The 21,928-nt window shown below is 41.9% G+C and overlaps 1 protein-coding gene across 2 annotated transcripts in view; it reads right to left on the reverse strand.

Moving 5' to 3' along the window:
• ETNK2 (ethanolamine kinase 2) overlaps positions 1-21,928 on the reverse strand; it is a 122,853-nt gene that overhangs the window by 63,468 nt on the left and 37,457 nt on the right. For both annotated transcript variants that reach the window (XM_075853730.1, XM_075853729.1), the window contains exon 2: positions 818-1,077. In XM_075853730.1, coding sequence (XP_075709845.1) covers positions 818-1,077 — 260 coding nt within the window. The remainder of the gene's footprint in view (positions 1-817; positions 1,078-21,928) is intronic.

Genomic DNA, 21,928 nt, shown 5'->3' on the forward strand with positions numbered 1-21,928 from the left:
ATGCACTGCTCTCTGGTAATAGGAATCCAGTAGAATTTTAAATTTAGCGTTCTAGCTGAATGCAGAAAAAAACCTTATTTAATTAATCAAATTATTGGCAAATATATTCAACACTTCGTCACATAGATATAAACTGTGGAATGTTGTTAATATGTTGACCCCTGTATATAATGGGGTTTATGCATGAAAATCAGTGAACTGAAATAAAGTTCAAAACAACAATCGTATTACAAGGGGTTTTCCAAGATCCCTTAAAAATAAAAACCTATAAAAATAAATTTCCCCAACTGTAGGCAACTTGACCATATTTCTATGAAAAAAATTACTTACAATGACTCGTGTTCCCGTCGCACACCGTTTGTTGACATGGCTTTGAGGGCATTTTGTTTACTTCTGCTTCCTTGCATTCTCTGAGCAGCATTCATTATTGTTCCTGTGTAGCCTCCCGCTTGTCACCGCCCAAAATCCTGCCCCATGAAGAGTACAGTGGGGACCGCGTATGCGCGTTCCCCTGCTGTGAAAGTGCACGGCCCCTCACTAGTGCCGTGCCGTATACTGGGCAAGGACTATCAGCATGGATCGGTATACGGGACCTCACTAGAGAATTGAAGGAAACGTGACATCAGAGGTTACAAGACGAACGGCAAGAGCAGAGGAACAGGGCACTTTTGAAATCGTATGTTGTTAAAGAGTAAGTATGGAGGAGAGCCTAGATATAGCGACCCCAAAAAGCAGAAACTCGGAAAACCCCTTTAAACCTATAATTCATAGTCCTGCTCTAATAAATAGTCAATGCTTTATGAATGCTAAATGTTACCGTAATATATGAGGTTGGCACACATGCTCTGGTCCCAGTGCCAAGCCACGCATGAACTCATAGCAAAGTCCATTTTGAAAAGTACAATATAGCTCTGGGGCACAACCATGAGCTCGCAACATCTCGAAACTTGTCACCTCATCTTTACGGTCCACAAACAGCTCAGTCCTTTTGCCATAGACTCGCACAAGTACTGCATCTTTCATAGACGTATCCAAATAGCAGGCAAGTAGCTTGTTTGTGATGCCATCAGTAAACAACTGTGGATATAGAAAAAAAAATAGAAATAAAAGTTTTGGTGATCAATACAAGTCATGAATCTATTTATAAAAAACAATAAACAAACTACCGTACCTTATGAATAATTGTTTAGTCAGCTATAGTTACATAGTTACATAGTTAGTTCGGTTGAAAAAAGACACATGTCCATCAAGTTCAACTAAGGGATGGGAAAAAGGGAAGGGATGAAACACAAATTTCTACACATTCACATAGGAGCTAATATTTTTTCGTTCTAGGAAATTATCTAAGCCTTTTTTAAAGCCATCTACTGTCCCTGCTGTGACCAGCTCCTGCGGTAGGCTATTGCATAGATTCAGGCTACGTTCACACGCCTATCTAAAAATGTCTGAAAATACAGAGCTGTTTTCAAGGGAAAACAGCTCCTGATTTTCAGCCGTTTTTTTTTAGCAACTCGCGTTTTTCGCAGCGTTTTTTACGGCCATTTATAGAGTTGTTTTTCTATAGAGTAAATGAAAAACAGCTCAAGAAGTCACATGCACTTCTTTTTCAAAACGGCTGCGTAACAAAAAACGCCCCATCGGAACATTTTCTCATTGAAATCAATGGGCAGATGTTTGGAGGCGTCCGGCTTCCAATTTTTCGGCCGTTTATCGGAAAGCCATGTGACCATACCCTTACAGTTCTCACAGTAAAGAACGCTTGTCGCCTTTGGTTATTGAACCTTTTTCTCCAGACGGAGGGAGTGCCCCCTATAGAACATCATATGTTATCCCACATAACATTCTACATCATCTGCTTATTTTTTATTTTATTTGTGCATATATAAAAGAACCCCTTGGTGCTACATGGAAACCATCAACATGGAGGTTGGTTGCTGTTGTTGGAATTTATTTTTGTTGCGTGCGACTCTATTTGGTAAACTGTTCTGAATGGCTGTGAGGCCGTATTCACACGAGCGTGTGCGTTTTGCACGCGCAAAGAAACGCTGCATTTGCACGCGTTGCAGTTCCGTGTGTCATCAGCGAATGGTGCGTTGCTGCGTGATTTTCACACATATGCCATCCTTATGACACGCGGTTTTGCTGTTTAGAAAAAGAAATTAAGGAAGTGCTTTTATTTTTTCCTTCATTTCTTTATCTACTGTTGCGCGAATCACGCGCGACACACGGAAGTGCTTCCGTGTGCCATGCGCGATTTTCACGCACTTATTGACTTCAATGGGTGCGTGATGCGTGAAAAACGTCCAAGTATAGGACATGTCGTGAGTTTTACGCACCGGACTTACGCTGCATGAAAATCACGGACTGTCTGAACGGCCCCATTGACTAACATAGGTCCGTGCGACACGCGTGATTTTCACGCGCGTATCACAGACGTTAAACACGTTCGTGTAAATAAGGCCTGAGTCTGATCGCCTCATTCATATCCTTTTACCAGCTGGAACCAAGCTAGTTACCACACAATGAATGTTATACATATACATGTGTTAATCTGGCTATTTGTATATTCAGGAGATAATGAATAGGGCTGATTTAAAAATTAGGCCAAGATCACACAAAGTTTTGATGCAGTTTTTGTGGCAGTTTTTGTCTCAGTATTTTGAATAAAACACAGAAGTAGACACAAAAGAAAGGCGATGCATCAGTCTCTACTTTATACCTTCCTTTCCTCTTGAATCCACTTCTGGCTTTGGTTCAAAATACTGAGTAAAAAACTGCCACAAAAACTGCATCAAAACTGTGCGTGTGATTATGGACTTAACGTGCTTGTGAGCAGCCGTCATTAACCCCTTCCCGCTCCTGGACGTACTATTAGGTCATGGCAGCTGTATCGTTCGCGCTCCATGACCTAATAGTACGTCTCGGGAGTAACGGCAGTTTCGGCCGTCCTACCAACACATACAGGAGCTGTGACAGCTGCTGTCTCGTACAGCAGCTGTCACAGCTCCTACAGCGGGGACCGATCGCGGTGTCCCCGCTGATTAACCCCTTAAAAGCCGCGTTCTATAGAGATCGCGGCTTTTTAGGGGTTAAGCTGCCATCGCCGGCCTGCTACGCGATAGCGGCCGGCGATGGAGACTATGGCAACCGGACACCAAACAATGGCGTCCGGCTATGCCATAGACGGAAGCCACTATGCTTGCTGTCAGTGAGTAGCTGACAGTTCTAATACACTGCACTACGCATGTAGTGCAGTGTATTAGAATAGCGATCAGGGCCTCCTGCCCTCAAGTCCCCTAGTGGGACAAAGTAATAAAGTAAAAAAAAAGTTAAAAAAAGATGTGTAAAAATAAGAAAATAAAAGTTTTAAAAGTATTAAAAGTAAAAATCCCCCCTTTTCCCTTATCAGTCCTTTATTATTAATAAAAATATATAAAAAAACAAATAAACTATACATAATTGATATCGCCGCGTCCGTAACGGCCTGAACGACAAAATTATTTCGTTATTTATCCCGCACGGTGAACGCCGCAAAAGAAAATAATAATAAACCGTACCACAATCACAATTGTTTGGTCACTTCACCTCCCACAAAAGGGAATAAAAAGAGATCAAAAAGTCGCATGTACCTAAAAATGGTACTGATCTAAACTACAGTTCGTTACGCAAAAAATAAGTCCTCGCACGGCTTTATTGATTGAAAAAAAAAAAAGTTCTGGCACTTAGAATAAAGGTAACACAATAGTAGAATTGCTGTTTATTAGTCACCACGCCACCTAAAAATAGAATAAAAACTGATCAAAAAGTCGCATGCACCCCATGAAAACTACAATGAATTCCTTAAGGGGTCTAGTTTCCAAATTGGGGGTCACTTTTGGGGGTTTTCCACTGTTTTGGCACCACAAGACCTCTTCAAACCGGACATGGTGCCTAATAAAAAAGAGGCCTCAAAATCCACTAGGTCCTCTTTTGCTTCGGAGGCCGGTGCTTGAGTCCATTACCGCACTAGGGCCACATGTGGGATATTTCTCAAAACTGCAGAATCTGGGCAATAAATATTAAGTTGCGTTTCTCTGGTAAAACCTTTTGTGTTATAAAAAAAAATGGTATAAAGAGGATTTTCTGACAAAAAATAAAATATGTAAATTTCACCTCTACTTTGCTCTAAATTTCTGTGAAACACCTAAAGGGTTCATAAACTTTCTAAATGCTGTTGTGAATACTTTGAGGGGTCTAAGTTTCTAAAATAGGGTGTTTCATAGGGGTTTCTAATATATGGGCCCCTCAAAGCCACTTCAGAACTGAACTGTAACCTAAAAAAATAAATAAATGAGGCAATACTTCGCTTCTTACATTATACTGATAATGAGCCGTGCCCACCCCGAGATGACCCCAGTTTTGACCGTTTGTATAAACGGAGACCCCTATTACACCGTTTCAGTGCCCGGTTTTCCCAAGCATACACCCCCGAGAAGTGTATTTCTATTGATGAGTCCCTGGTACATTTTAAAGGGAGGGTTCAATTCCGCGAGTACCTGCCGGGTAAGAGGGCAAGGTATGGCGTGAAGATGTATAAGCTGTGCGAGAGTGCATCAGGGTATACTTACAGGTTTAGGATATATGAAGGAAAGGCCACCCCCAAACCAGACTGCATCCTGGACTACAATAGGTACATGGGAGGGATGGACTTGTCAGATCAAATCCTGAAGCCCTACAGCGCCATGCGGTGTGGTATAAGAAGCTGGCCGGGCACATCATACAGATGGCATTGTACAATGTGTACGTGCTACATCGATGTGCAGGCCAGAGGGGAACTTTCCTGGAATTTCAAGAGGTGATTATTAAGAACCTAATCTTTAGGGACCAAGAAGGGGGGGCACCCAGTACTTCTGGAACCTGTATGAAAGAGTATGAAAGAGTGTATTAAAATTTATCATACATCACTTGGTTTATAATTTACCCCAATTTGACTTACCCTGATGCACTCCGCACAGCTTATCCCCCCCTAGTCTTTCCCCTCTGGGCCCTGCTGAGTGCACAGGCAGCTGATAACAGCCACATTGAGGGTATTGCCATACCCGGGAGAACCCACATTACAGTTTATGGGGTGTAGGTCTCCGGTCAAAATGCTCACTACACCTCTAGATGAATGCCTTAAGGGTGTCGTTTTGAAAACGGGGTCACTTCTTGCGGGTTTCAACTGTACTGGTACCTCAGGGGCTTCTGCATACATGACTTCGCACTAGAAAATCCCCAGTAGGCCAAATGGTGGTCCTTTCCTTCTGAGCCCTCCCATGGGCCCAAACGGCAGTTTATCACCACAAATGGGGTACTGGGGTACTCAGGACAAATTGGGCAACCGAATGGGGTATTTTGTTTCTTGTGAAAATAAGAAATTTTCAGCCAAAACTACATATTATTTGAAAAAAATAATTTTGTTCTCATTCCCAGCCCAATTCAAATAAGTTCTGTGAAAAAACTATGGGGTCAAAATGGTCACAACACCCATAAATGAATTCCTTGAGGGGTGTAGTTTCCAAAATGGGGTCATTTGTGGGTGGTTTCTATTGCTTTGATACCTCTGGGGCTCTGCAAATGCGACATGGCACCCGAAAACCAAACCAGCAAAATCTGCACTCCAAAGAACAAATAGCGCTCCTTTCCTTCTGAGCCTTCCCATGGGCCCAAACGGCAGTTTATCACCACAAATGGGGTATTGCCGCACTCAGGAGAAATTGGGCAACAAAATTGAGCATTTTGTTCCCTGTGAAAATAAGAAATTTTGATCAAAAATTACATCTTATTGGAAAAAATTTCATTTTTTTAATGTCACAGCCCAATTGAAATAGGTGCTGTGAAAAAACTGTGCGGTCAAAATGCTAACAACAACCATAAATGAATTCCTTGAGGGGTGTAGTTTCCAAAATGGGGTCACTTCTGGTGGGTTTCCATTGCTTTGATACCTCTGAGGCTCTGCAAATGCGACATGGCACCCGAAAACCAATCCAGCAAAATCTGGACTCCAACAAACACATAGCGCTCCTTTCCTTCTGAGCCCTCCCATGGGCCCAAACGGCAGTTTATCACCACAAATGGGGTATTGCCACACTAAGGACAAATTGGGCAACAAAATGGGGTATTTTGTTTCCTGTGAAAATAAGAAATTTTGATCACAAATGACATTTTGTTGGAAAAAATGACATTTTTTTCATTTCACAGCCCAATTCAAATACGTGCTGTGAAAAAACTGTGCGGTCAAAATTATAACAACAACCATAAATGAATTCCTTGAGGGGTGTAGTTTCCAAAATGGGGTCACTATTGGGGGATTCCTACTGTTTTGGCACCTCAACGCTTCTTCAAACCTGGAATGCTGCCTAAAATATATTCCAATAAAAAAAGAGGACTCAAAATGCACTAGGTACTTCTTTGCTTCTAGGGCTTGTGTTTTATTCCACGAGCGTAGTAGAGCCACATGTGGGACATTTCTAAAAACTGCAGAATCTGGACAATACATATTTAGTAGTGTTTCTCTGGTAAAACCTTCTGTGTTACAGAAAAAAAAATTATAAAATTGAAATTCAGCAAGAAAAATGAAATTTGCAAATTTCACCTCCACTTTGCTTTAATTCCTGTGAAATGCCTGAAGGGTAAAAAAAAACTTTCTAAATGCTGTTTTGAATACTTTGAGGGGTCTAGTTTTTAAAATGGGGTGTTTTATCAGGGTTTCTAATACATAGGCCCCTCAAAGCCACTTCAGAACTCAAGAGGTACCTTGAAAAAAAGGCTTTTGAAATTTTCTTAAAAATATGAGAAATTGCTGTTTATGTTCTAAGCCTTGTAACGTCCAAGAAAAATAAAAGAATGTTCAAAAAACGATGCCAATCTAAAGTAGACATATGGGAAATGTGAACTAGTAACTATTTTGAGTGGTATAACCGTCTGTTTTACAAGAAGATGCATTTAAATTCTGAAAAATTCTATTTTTTCAACAATTTCTCTAAATTTTGCAATTTTTCACCAATAAACACTGAATATATCGACCAAATTTTACCACGAACATGAAGCCCAATGTGTCACAAGAAAAGAATCTCAGTATCGCTTGGGTAGGTTTAAGCATTCCGACGTTATTACCACATAAAGTGAAATATGTCAGATTTGAAAAATGGGCTCTGAGCCTTAAGGCCGAAACTAGGCTGCGTCCTTAAGGGGTTAAGGTGTTAACCAGGTGTTAGTCAGACCAATCTCTTACAAACAATAGTTTCAAGTTCATCAGTCCCGGATTACAAGCACTTTCCTGCTGTGCCATGTTGCCACACTTGTGTCCGGGCAGAATCAATCTACCAGGATTGCTTAAAGAGACTCTGTCACCACATTATAAGTGCCCTATCTCCTACATAAGGAGATCGGCGCTGTAATGTAGGTGACAGTAATGCTTTTTATTTAAAAAAACGATCTTTTTTCACAAAGTTAGGAGCGATTTAAGTTTATGCTAATGAGCTTTCTTAATGCCCAAGTGGGCGTACTTTTACTTTCGACCAAGTGGGCGGTGTACAGAGGAGTGCATGACGCTGACCAATCGGCATCATGCACTCCTCTCCATTCATTTACACTGCACTAGCGATATAGTTATATCGCTATGTGCAGCCTCATACACAAGCCCTAACATTACTACAGTGTCCTGATAATGAATACACATGAAATCCAGACTGGACGTCATGTGTACTCAGAATCCTGACACTTCTGACTCTTTTTTGTGAGATTCCAGCAACGGATACGAAATCTCGCGAGATCTCGTAGCTAAACGAGATTTGGTTTCACTTGCCGGAATCTCACAAAAAAAGATTCAGAAGTGTCAGGATTCTGAGTACACATGACGTCCAGGCTGGATTTCATGTGTATTCATTATCAGGACACTGTAGTAATGTTAGGGCTTGTGTATGAGGCTGCACATAGTGATATATCTATATCGCTAGTGCAGTTTAAATGAATGGAGAGGAGTGCATGATGCTGATTGGTCAGCGTCATGCACTCCTCTGTACAACGCCCACTTGGTCGAAAGTAAAAGTACGCCCACTTGGGCATTAAAAAAGCTCATTAGCATAAACTTAAATCGCTCCTAACGTTGTGAAAATAGATAGTTTTTTTAAATAAAAAGCATTACTGTCACCTACATTACAGCGCCCATGTCCTTATGTAGGAGACAGGGCACTTATAATGTGGTGACAGAGTCTCTTTAAACCAGACAGACCTGATGTGCAGATGGACATTGGAACAGTAAACGGGGTTTTACACTGTGCGATCATCGGCGAGCGTTTCTATAACACTCGTTGCCGATAATTGAAGATGAACGAGAAACGCTCGATCATCTGCTGGTCGTATAATTTAAAAAAAAAAGTTAAATATTATCGTTGTCGGCAACACATCTCCCTGTGTAAACAGGCAGACACGCTGCCGACATGATAATAATGTATGGGGATGAGAGATCGGAGTAACGACCGCTCGTCTCCATAGCTCCTTGTGACCGGAGCAAACGAACGCCAATCAATGATGTCTAGCTGATCAGCGCTCACTGCAATGGCTGTTTATCAGCCGGTGTAAAAGGGCCTTAAATTATAAGTCCGCAGATAAGTCCTTCTAAAGTCCCTGCTTGCTGCAGAAGACAGGAGGAGTTCTACGCTAGTCTGTGGCTCACTGGGTCATAGTGGCTAGCTGGGGGCAGTGTGGCGGACTGAAGGCATTAAGACTGTAAGATAGTAAAATTAGATTGTGAGTCACATTGGGGACCGGGACTGATAGGGAAATACATAAATAAATGCCTGACACTGGGTGCATCATGGCTACCAGTTAATGCATAGCGTAAAATCAAACAGAAAAATTTGTGAAAATATAATGGAGACATATTACAAAGATGTTTGATTCTACATTTCATTACTATGTAGCCAGTTACCTAAATGTGGAGATACAAACTACATGACAGTTTATTTCCATATATAAGATATAAACGGCATGCTTTGTACCTGTAGGACCTATGCAGTAATACATAGTTGTAATAAATATTTTGTATTTCGATTTGTATTTTGTAAAGTATAAACATGCTGACGTTTAAAAAAATGTGCATATTGACATTGTATACTGTTCTCAGGTCTGACATTATATCGCCAGTCCTTCCATCTCTCTGTTATTTTAATCTCACTTCTGTGATAGGTGAACACTAGTACTCCCCACCATAATATGATCTGATTGGCTGCTGTCGGTTCCACCCAGTTATATTCATCAGTGGCAGGATGCTCCAAACAGGTCAGCTAAAGCACAGTTGCCTTGAACTGTATGAGTGTGCCTATGATTGGGGACACCGTGTACAGGAATTCTGGAGAAATGCCAAATAACTTTTTTTTAATAGACCTTTGTGCTCGCTTCACTGTAACATTATCTACTGTGTCAGCAGAGGGTTGAAAGGTCTATTCAGTGTCATGTTCACAACATAGACCTATATTCTGCATAGTTGTGTTGCTGCACCCACTGACAGGTAAGGGTATGTTTACACAACCTATTTTCAGACGTAATTCAGGCGTTTTAGACCTATATTCTGCATAGTTGTGTTGCTGCACCCACTGACAGGTAAGGGTATGTTCACACAACCTATTTTCAGACGTAATTCAGGCGTTTTACGCCTCGAAATACGCCTGAAAAACCGGCTCTATTACGCCTACAAACATCTACCCATTGCTTGGAATGGGTTTTACGATGTTCTGTTCAGACAAGGTGTAATTTTACGCGTCGCTGTCAAAATACAGAGCGTAAAATGACAGCTCGTCAAAAGAAGTGCAGGACACTTCTTGGGACATTTTTGGAGCGGTTTTTCATAGACTCTATTGAAAACAGCTCCAAAAAAGGATGTAAAAACGCCGCGAAAAACGAGAGTTGCTCAAAAAAAGTCTGAAAATCAGGAGCTATTTTCCCTTGAAAACAGCTCCGTATTTTCAGACGTTTTTGGTTAAGCATGTGAACATACCCTAACTGTCTAAGAAAACAGCCAGCAGAATAAATGTACTGTTAAGGCTTCGTTCACATCTGTGTCAGGGTCCCGTTCCGAAGTTCTGTCTGAGCTTTCCGTCGGAACGTGACCCTGACTGACACAAACGGAAACCAAAGGTTTCCGTTTCCATCACCATTGATTTCAATGGTGACGGATCCGGTGCCAATGGTTTCCGTTTGTCTCAGTTGTGCAAGGGTTCTGTCGTTTTGACGGAATCAATAGCGTAGTTGATTCCGTCAAAATACGCCATGTTGTTAGTCATGGCGCACATGTGAACGAAGCCTAAGTCAATGGCAGAATTTACATTGCATTTGGGGCATCAGTTTAACGTATATGCAGAGAAATATTCATAGCGTAGACCTCTGATGGATGCCTATGACGTATGCAACTGTATGCCATACAGTTGCATACATTGCCCATAGACACTAACTGAAAAAAGAAAGAAAAAATGGTTTACCACGTTTTCCGCTTTCCTGTATTGCAAAACAAAATATATACCAAAATATACCAGCTTGACGGATGCCAAATGGACACACTTTTGGCATATGTCAGGCCCGTACGGTTCTATGTACGCCTTCGGCATATGCGCCTCCAGCATTTCCCAGCACATACGACAAACGTAAACTGCAGTATGAATAGACCCTTAGTGATAGAGGGATTTAGCTGACAAAGGACAAAATTAGGATGCACATCAGTTTACAGCAGTCTACCAATTGGTTGCAGACTATTGACTCATGTACTGGGGTAGAAATGTAGTGGTTGTCCAGACACGGACAACTGATGAACTATCCACAGGATAGGACATCAGTATATGATCGGTGGGGGTCCGACACCCGGACCCTGCAGCAGTCAACTGCTCCGGCTGCCTCCGGGCACCGGATGTTATGCAGGGTATGCAGTATTCGGAGCCGGAAGCAGATGGCTCTGTACACTGCATAGTGACCATACTGCAGAACAACAGCAGAGCTGCAGTATAGCAACTCGGCCGCTATTCTGTGACCAGAGCCATCTGCTTCTGGCATGAACATCCAGTGCGGGAGCAGCTGATCGGTACAGGATCCGGGTGTCGGACCCCCACCGATCATGTACTGATGATATATCAGGTCATCAGTTGTCTGTGCGTGGAGAACCCCTTTAAGTGTCTTGGAATTGCTTTATATTATTTACCTTCAGGACAATACTATTTCTTAGCCCAGGTGACTAGACATAGCAATACACCTTAATCATCGTAGTGCATTTGCAGAGCTATGCCAAAACAGAAATGGCAGTGACCCAAGAGCAGTAGCCAAGCAAATAGTAATTCCTATGCAATAAGTCTCATAGTATTCCCTGTATAATACAGCTGTCACACAACAGTGTCCATAAGATAATAATAGTGTCCTGTCACGTACACACCTTCACAGCACGTGACGTGAGTGTGACTGTAAGCGGTCAATTTATTTGAACTCACTCAATCTTACACTCACCTTCCACTCAGGTTGCAAATGGAACATAAATAACACTCCAACACAGTACTCATGCCCCAGGTATACAACGAACACCACCTATTGAGTTCTGGGCTGACAGATACCCAACACAGACACATTGCTAACGCCTCATGCACACGATCGTTGTGCCACTCGGGCCGTTTTTGACGGCATCCGAGTGGCACCCGATAGTCTTTACGGACCTATTCACTTTAGCGGGTGAATCGGGTCCATGAAAAATGATCCGAGTCTCCGATTCGAGAAAAGATAGGACATGTTCTATATTTCCTCGGATCACAGGCGGGACTCGGCCGGCGCACACGGTTATGGATTCTTCAAAGCATACAAGAATGAAACTTATTAAAGTTTTAAGCTTTATTATAAAAAGTTTTATAAAGTTGACAAGATAAAATGACATACAAAACAAGCGAAACAGTTACAAAACAAAAAGGGAGAAATAACAGAAAAATGTATACACTTAAAATCCTTCAAGTCTCTTCTATTTCTTTGAGGGTAGGAAAGAACAAGGAATGCACATCTCATACGTGGATCTGACCCCTGCAATGTCAACCACTTTCTTTTTGTCCAAGTCATATTTGTACACCCTTTTTACTACGATTTGGCGCGATTTTCGAAGCGGTTGTGGTAAAAATGCACCTTGTTCATTAAAGTTACATCTTTTATTTTTTTGTGCCAATTGTTTTTATTGAAGAAAATGCGAAATACATTCACATAATAAGCAAGAGAAACATTAAAATCAATATAGTTAACATAACCCCGCAGGGTGGAGCACATAACCGCATATACGTTTTTGATGTGGTTTTTAACTGCACCTCAACTGCTACGTGTGTCTATGCTCTAAGGCAGGGGTCGGGAACCTATGGCTCGCGAGCCAGATATGGCTCTTTTGATGGCCGTATCTGGCTCGCAGACAGGGCTCCTACCTGTCTATGGGAAGGATGCATGCACCGCGCTCCATCAGGCCGCGGTGCACGCTGATATTGGTAGTTCTTTGTAGGGATGCACGGTGCATCGAAACTTCGATACTGTTTCGATACTGTGCATCCCTAAACGGTTCGATACCGCTATTTCCTGTATTTCGATACTTGGCTGCGCAGCCGCACAGCTCAGTATAGTAATACATGAATGTATGGGAGCGCGGCTGCGGCTGTGTAATTCAGCCACAGCCCCGCTCCTGAGTCATGATAAGTTCGCGGGGTCAGGATGATGCGATGCGGCCGGCGCTGCACTAATGAGCGGCGGCACTGGAGACAGAACATGGCGGGCGCGCTACAAAACACCCCCATGTTCTGTCCCCAGTGCCTGAACCGCCGCTCATTAGTGCAGCGCCGGCCGCACCTCCTTATGCTGACCGCGCGTGCACTTCCTGTCAGGAGCGGGGCAATGGCTGTATTACACAGCCGCAGCCCCGCTCTATAACGGCGGAGATCAGAGAAACCGCTCATCTCCGCCGTTATTCCCCTGAATGCTGCGATCACAGCTGACTGCAGCATTCAGGAGAAAATGAGCAGGGGGGATGCCCCTGGATCGCGTCACAGGGAATTCCTGTGACGCGATCGAGGGCCATACCATATATGGGCAGACAGCCCAGGGTCTATTGACGGACCCCAGGGCTGTCTTACCATATTTCATGTTGTTAGGACATACCCAAGTATGTCCTAACAACTGCCTGTGTATTATCCGTCCACAGGCTAATGTACTGGCACATATCTGATATATGTCAGTACATTAAAGTTTAAAAATAAAGTAAAAACAAAGTATCAATTTAAAAAAATACACATACACCTTTTTTACAATAAACATTAAAATAAGTCTCAATACATAAAATATACATTCAGTAATGGCGCACACAAGAATTTTTTTGCATCATTTATGATGTGTGCGCTGTAAAAAAATAAAATAAACACTGCTCTCTATCACTTATTAATGTGAGGCGCGAGGTGCAATGAATTTCACCTACACGTGCCTCACATTAATAGTAATTAACCCCATCATGTACCTTACACATTAACCCATTATGACTGAGAAACATGATGGGATTAATTACTATTAATGTGAGGCGCGTTCAAAATTCATCACACGTCGCACCTCACATCAGAAAACTGAAGATTTTTTTTTTTATTACTGTTGGCAAAAGTATCGAAATTGGTATCGAAATCGCAATACTAAACGAAGTATCGGTATCGAAGTCCAAATTTTGGTATCGTGACATCCCTAGTTCTTTGATGGCCTGATAAGCATTGGCGGCAGTGGTGAGCGGCAGGGAGCATGGACTACATTTCCCATAACTCCCTGCATAGCCGCACCATCTGCAAGCACGCACCTGCGTCCCCTAGTGAAGCGGCATCTGCCTCCTCCCTTGTGTTTCCCTTGGACGTTCCAGAAACCCCTGGCTGTGCTGCTGCTTTGAAGGTGAACATTATAACATGGAAATTGTTACACAGCCTCATGGTCAGCAGCAGTGAGCTGCATCAATAAAGGGGCTGTGTAATACAGTGTGTCCCACCAACCCCCCCTTCCCACTTCACCCTGAAAATAATCCCACATAATCCATTATATAGCCCCCCCCCAAAAAAATAAAAATATGGCCTTAAAAAACATCTGCCACCCATATTACACTCTTGGGGGCTTTAAATTAATCTCTTGTGGGCATAAGAAACTGATTTAAAGGACTACTATCAGGGCAAAAATCTGTTCTGAGCGCTTCTTTACAGCTCTGGAGGTTCACGTTTAACGGATGGAAGTCTCAACGCCTGCATGAAGCTAAACCTCACCACGTATGAACCAGATTACAAAGCCATCAGCAAATCCATGCAGCACCAGAAGTCACATTAATGGTAGGAAGTATTCTATTCATCGTTGGTTAGCAACAGCATTAAAACGTTATTATGTTATAAAAAAAAGAGTTCGGAGATTTGTTGTTCTTTAAAATTAAATACAAGTCAATGTGTGCACTTTATGTACAGTGAGACTATTTAATAAAGTTCAATTATTTATTACGCTGGGTGTGCCTGCTTGTATGTACCACTTTAAGTAGTAAATGCTTTAGTTCCCTATGGGTCTGAGCCTCTCTTTTTTGTTCATTTTCTGTAAGACCAACACTTTTAAAAGGGCCACTGACAGATACAATTGCTCCAGCGGTCACTTAGTACACAAAGGAGTGTTCCTCTCTGCTGCACTAAGCCACCGCTGGACCTAAACAATAATTCGCTGTAAAATAATAAAATAGATAATTGACATAACTGACAATGCGTTGTGTGACATGTCCAACATTCCAGCTTCTTTCTTCTGCGAATGCCTCAAAGCTGGCATTCTCTCAACATCAGGTGGGAAGAATGCCAGCTTCCAGTCATGCGCAGGAAAAAGAAGAAGCCAGACTGCTGGACTGATGTCATGCATCGCAAGCTCACAATGTAAGTTATTTATTTAATTTTTTTACTGCTAATTACCATTGTTTCAGTCCAGTTGTGGCTTTATACAGCAGGGAGGAGTATTCCTTGCTGTACTAAGTGAACATTGGAGCGATTGATCTGTCAATGGCCCTTTAAACATATTGTACGGCTCTCGCGGAATTATATTTCAAAATATGTGGCGTTTACGGCTCTCTTAGCCAAAAAGGTTCCTGACCCCTGCTCTAAGGCTTCATTAAAATCTCGACTGTGTGATGGACATTTTTTTAATGGCCGTCATAGAAGCGCATGTATTTCAATGGGGCTGTTCACACGGCCGTTGTTTTAACAGACTGTGTGAAGGGCCTGTGAAAAAATAAGACATATACTACTTTCGGCTGTTTTCACGGATTGCTCAATAGACTCAAGTCTATGAGGGATCCGTGATAAAGGGTCCCGCACAGGTGCGACTCGGACGTGAAAAACTACAGTTTTTCACGTCCAAGTTTACACTTGTTCTCCTAAATAAAGCATAAGGGCTTGTCCACACGTAACGTGAACTCAATGGTGACGGAAACCTAGCTAATGGTTTCCATTTGTCACCATTGTGACAGGGTTCCGTTGTTCTTGATGAACCCAATAGCGCAGTCGACTGCACTATTGATTCCATCAAAAGTTCAATGGTGAGGGAAACGGAGGGGTTAACTTGATGGAAACCTCAGACAGAACACCTCAGATGATGTGAACACAGCCATTCCACTGCATGTTTATAATGAAAACAAAGGAACAGAAATTTTTGCAGCTATTAACCCCTTAAGGACGCAGCCTAGTTTTGGCCTTAAGGCTCAGAGCCCATTTTTCAAATCTGACATATTTCACTTTATGTGGTAATAACGTCGGAATGCTTAAACCTACCCAAGCGATTCTGAGATTGTTTTCTCGTGACACATTGGGCTTCATGTTCGTGGTAAAATTTGGTCGATATATTCAGTGTTTATTGGTGAAACATTGCAAAATGTAGAGAAAATTTTGAAAAAATTGCATTTTTCAGAATTTAAATGCATCTGCTTGTAAAACAGACGGTTATACCACCCAAAATAGTTACTAGTTCACATTTCCCATATGTCTACTTTAGATTGGCATCGTTTTTTGAACATTATTTTCTTTTTCTTGGACGTTACAAGGCTTAGAACATAAACACCAATTTCTCATATTTTTAAGAAAATTTCAAAAGCCTTTTTTTTAAGGTACCTCTTGAGTTCTGAAGTGGCTTTGTGGGGCCTATGTATTATAAACCCTGATAAAACACCCCATTTTAAAAACTAGACCCCTCAAAGTATTCAAAACAGCAGTTAGAAAGTTTTTTAACCCTTCAGGCATTTCACAGGAATTAAAGCAAAGTGGAGGTGAAATTTGCAAATTTCATTTTTCTTGCTGAATTTCAATTTTATTCATTTTTTTTCTGTAACACAGAAGGTTTTACCAGAGAAACACTACTAAATATGTATTGTCCAGATTCTGCAGTTTTTAGAAATGTCCCACATGTGGCCCTACTGCGCTCGTGGACTAAAACACAAGCCCTAGAAGCAAAGAAGCACCTAGTGCATTTTGAGTCCTCTTTTTTATTAGAATATATTTTAGGCAGCATGCCAGGTTTGAAGAGGTGTTGAGGTGTCAAAACAGTAGGAATCCCCCAATATTGACCCCATTTTGGAAACTACACCCCTCAAGGAATTCATTTAGGGTTGTTGTTACCATTTTGACATCACAGTTTTTTCACAGCACGTATTTGAATTGGGCTCTGAAATGAAAAAAATGTCATTTTTTCCAATAAAATGTCATTTGTGATCAAAATTTCTTATTTTCACAGGGAACAAAATACCCCATTTTGTTGCCCAATTTGTCCTTAGTGTGGCAATACCCCATTTGTGGTGATAAACTGCCGTTTGGGCCCATGGGAGGGCTCAGAAGGAAAGGAGCGCTATGTGTTTGTTGGAGTCCAGATTTTGCTGGATTGGTTTTCGGGTGCCATGTCGCATTTGCAGAGCCTCAGAGGTATCAAAGCAATGGAAACCCACCAAAAGTGACCCCATTTTGGAAACTACACCCCTCAAGGAATTCATTTATGGGTAATGTGACCATTTAGACTCCATAGTTTCTTCACAGAACTTATTTGAATTGGGCTGGGAATTAAAAAAAAATATATTTTTTCCAATAATATGTCATTTTAGCTAAAAAATTCTTATTTTCACAAGAAATAAAATACTCCATTTTGTTGCCCAATTTGTCCTGAGTGCGGCAATACCCCATTTGTGGTGATAAACTGCCGTTTGGGCCCATGGGAGGGCTCAGAAGGAAAGGAGTGCTGTGTGTTCTTTGGAGTACAGATTTTGCTGGATTGGTTTTCGGGTGCCATGTCGCATTTGCAGAGCCCCAGAGGTATCAAAGCAATAGAAACCCACCACAAATGACCCCATTTTGGAAACTACACCCCTCAAGGAATTCATTTATCGGTGTTGTGACCATTTTGACCCCATAGTTTTTTCACAGAACTTATTTGAATTGGGCTGGGAATGAAAACAAAATTATTTTTTTCAAATAATATGTCGTTTTGGCTGAAAATTTCTTATTTTCACAAGAAACGAAATACCCCATTTTGTTGCGTAATTTGTTCTGAGTGCCGCAATACCCCATTTGTTGTGATAAACTGCCGTTTGGGCCCATGGGAGGACTCAGAAGGAAAGGACCACCATTTGGCCTACTGGGGATTTTCTAGTGCGAAGTCATGTATGCAGAAGCCCCTGAGGTACCAGTACAGTTGAAACCCGCAAGAAGTGACCCCGTTTTAAAAACTACACCCTTAAGGCATTCATCTAGAGGTGTAGTGAGCATTTTGACCGGAGACCTACACCCCATAAACTGTAATGTGGGTTCTCCCGGGTATGGCAATACCCTACATGTGGCTGTTATCAGCTGCCTGGACACACAGCAGGGCCCAGAGGGGAAAGACAAGGGGGGATAAGCTGTGTGGAGTGCATCAGGGTAAATAAAATTGGGGTAAATTATAAACCAAGGGATGTATGATAAATTTTAAAACACTTTCATACAGAGCTCTGGTTATTCGGGACACGTGTCACATTGATATATTGTGTCATCCATTATCGCCCTCTTATAGCAGACTTTGCACCTCTTTTGACTTTTTCCCTTCTTGCCAGTTTGGGGAACTTCTCCTGGAAAGTGTTGCCCTGGTACGATGCGTGTGGGCTCGCTTCCAGAAGTACTGGGTGCCCCCTTCTTGGTCCCTAAAGATTAGGTTCTTGATAATCACCTCTTGAAATTCCAGGAAAGTTCCCGTCTGGCCTGCACATCGACGTAGCATGTACGCATTGTACAATGCCATCTGTATGATGTGCCCGGCCAGCTTCTTATACCACACCGTATGGCGCTGTAGGGCTTCAGGGCTTGATCTTACAAGTCCATCCCTCCCATGTACCTATTGTAGTCCAGGATGCAGTCTGGTTTGGGGGTGGCCTTTCCTTCATATATCCTAAACCTGTAGGTATACCCTGATGCACTCTCACAGCTTATACATCTTCACGCCATACCTTGCCCTCTTACCCGGCAGGTACTCGCGGAATTGAACCCTCCCTTTAAAATGTACCAGGGACTCATCAATAGAAATACACTCTCGGGGGTGTATGCTTGGGAAAACCGGGCACTGGAACGGTCTAATAGGGGTCTCCGTTTATACAAACGGTCAAAACTGGGGTCATCTCGGGGTGGGCACGGCTTATTATCAGTATAATGTAAGAAGCTAAGTATTGCCTCATTTATTAATTTTTTTAGGTTCCAGTTCAGTTCTGAAGTTGCTTTGAGGGGCCCATATATTAGAAACCCCTATCAAATACCCCATTTTAGAAACTAGACCCCTCAAAGTATTCACAACAGCATTTAGAAAGTTTATGAACACTTTAGGTGTTTCACAAAAATTTAGAGCAAAGTAGAGGTGAAATTTACATTTTTTTTTTGTCATAAAATCCTCTTTATACCATTTTTTTTATAACACAAAAGGATTTATCAGAGAAACGCAACTTAATACGTATTGCCCAGATTCTGCAGTTTTGAGAAATATCCCACACGTGGCCCTAGTGCAGTAATGGACTGAAGCGCCGGCCTCCGAAGCAAAGGAGCACTTAGTGGATTTTGAAGCCTCTTTTTTATTAGGCACCATGTCCGGTTTGAAGAGGTCTTGTGGTGCCAAAACATTGGGAACCCCCCAAAAGTGACCCCAATTTGGAAACTAGACCCCTTGAGGAATCCATTGTAGTTTTCTTGGGGTGCATGCGGCTTTTTGATCAGTTTTTATTCTATTTTTAGGTGGCGTGGTGACTAAAAAACAGCAATTGTATGATTGGTTTTTTTTTCGGTTTTTTTTACAGCGTTCACCGTGCGCTATAAATGACATATTCACTTTATTCTGCGGGGCGATACGATTACGGCGATACCAGATTTGTATAGTTTTTTTTTATGTCTTATGGCGTTTGCACAATAAAATACGTTTTGTAAACAATCATTCACTTTTTGTGTTACCTTATTCTAAGAGCCAGAACTTTTTTATTTTTCAATCAATAAAGCCGTGCGAGGACTTATTTTTTGCGTAACGAACTGTAGTTTCGATCAGTACCATTTTTAGGTACATGCGACTTTTTGATCTCTTTTTATTCCATTTTTTGGGAGGTGAAGTGACCAAAGAATTGTGATTGTGGTTCGGTTTATTATTATTTTATTTTACGGCGTTCACCGTGCGGGATAAATAATGAAATAATTTTGTAGTTCAGGCCATTACGGATGCGGCGATACCAATTATGTATAGTTTATTTGTTTGTTTATATATTTTTATTAATAATAAAGGACTGATAAGGGAAAAAGGGGGATTTTTACTTTTAATACTTTTAATACTTTTAATACTTTTAAATCTTTTATTTACACATCTTTTTTTAACTTTTTTTTTACTTTATTACTTTGTCCCACTAGGGGACATGAGAGCAGGAGGCCCTGATCGCTATTCTAATTGAATTCAATGGGGAGGTGAAACCTTGTTGCATTTTTTGCAGCGGGTTCGCAGCGATTCCGCCGCAATAAACGCAACTCTGCAAAAAAAAAAAGAGAAAAAAATATTATGCTTACCCAGGAGTCTCTGTATCTTCCTCCAGGCCGGCCTCCTGGGATGACATTTCATCCCATGTGACCGCTACAGCCAATCACAAAAAAGTCATCCCAGGAGGCCGGCCTGGGTGACGTCAGAGGGCCGGGCTCCTTCATCCCATGTGACCGCCGCTGCAGCTGTCTCAAGAAGGCTGGCTTGCTAGCAGGCTGGTTAAGTGCTGCAGTTTTCCACAGCGGACATCATGCGGAAAAATGGCACCAATTTCGTGCGGTATTTCGCCCGGAATTCCCTGCGGCGCACAGGGCAGATATGCTGGGTGCTTTTACGCAGCGTATCCGCTCAGAAAGGAGCTGGAAATTGGTGTGGTAAACCCGGCACCTTTTCTTACTCTTTCCTTTTATTCTGAGCCCGTACACTGCTCGCTCTGCTTTCCGAAGAGGGCTAATCAGAAACTAATTGGCACAGCGCTCAACCGAGCACTTCTGCCTCTTCGTTTTAGCGATCGGTGGGTTCTCAGTGCTCAGGCTCCTACCTATCAAAACTTCTGACATGTCGCTATGACATGTCATAAGATTTTTAAAAGTTTACTTACCCTTTAAGTTTTTTCGCAATGGAGCAGTTGCAATGGCATCAATGATGTCCTACAGGAAAATTTTGAGCTACATATACACCTAACGATTGTTATATCTCATGTTACTATAATAAACATGTCATTATGAAGTTAACCTCACGGAATGTAAAGGGCTCCATTCTCCTATGCACATGAAGTAACTCAGACACTGATGATGAAGGGTGACTGCTCCATCTGGTTATTAACCTCTTACTAGCATTTGACGTAAATTTATGTAACAGTTGGTGCGGTGGAGTATGGTACGGACTATAATGCTAAGTCGGCTCCATATGCAGCGTGTGTTAGCTGTATATTACAGCTAACACCTCACACTAACGGCCAGAATCAGAGATCCCGGCCGTTAAACCGCGTTAAAGTCTTCGATTTAAAATGGTGCCTACTCCAACAGATAGAGGGCACTGATGATAAATAAACTAGGATACGGCTGCTCCAACATGAAGTATTTTGGATATACACTATAAGTAAATTAAGCCCAAAGGGGCTAAACAAAACCTGCTGTTTCAGCGTGTTTTCATAGCTGTGGAGTTATGCTATTCGCGATCCACACATGGACGGAGAGATGTTATTAACTTATCGGTATGTCAAATATAATTAGAATATTAAAATTCTAAATATAATGTTGACGTAAACTACTCATGTATACTGGAAATATTGATGTATGTTTAATGAACTGATTGCTACTAATCTATCTTCTTTTCTAATGCAATATCTCTATATGTTGGTTTTCACTTGTGTTTGATAGGTTTTATCTATCACATGGAGGTCGGTATTTGTTCCACCTAGATTGTGCAGTACCCATACTTTATTAACCCCTTAATGACCACCTATACGTTTTCACGGCGACCATTAAGGGTACTTATCCCAGAGTACCGCCTTTTTATGGCAGTGCTTTGGCATAAGATAGCGCCCCCAGGAGGCGCTTAAACTCTGTGTACTCGGCTACGGAAGTAGCTGAGGCCTCGGAGCACAGACTGAGGACCGTTTTATCCGGTCCCCGGTCACATGATCGCCGTTCTTCACCAAATAACGGCGATCACTGTAAAAACAGCGGCGGTTAGTTCTCTCTCTTCTCTCACAGAAATTAGACCGCCGATCACCCCCCAACCCCTGATAATCAAAATGGCGCACGCATGTGCGGTTACATTTCTACTTAAATAATGGCTCGGAGAATGTTTACTGCGGAGCAAGCGTACACTTTGCTATGCTCCGGCAGTT

Source organism: Rhinoderma darwinii, chromosome 2 (genome assembly GCF_050947455.1).
Source record: "Rhinoderma darwinii isolate aRhiDar2 chromosome 2, aRhiDar2.hap1, whole genome shotgun sequence".
Classification (NCBI taxonomy): Eukaryota; Metazoa; Chordata; class Amphibia; order Anura; family Rhinodermatidae; genus Rhinoderma; species Rhinoderma darwinii.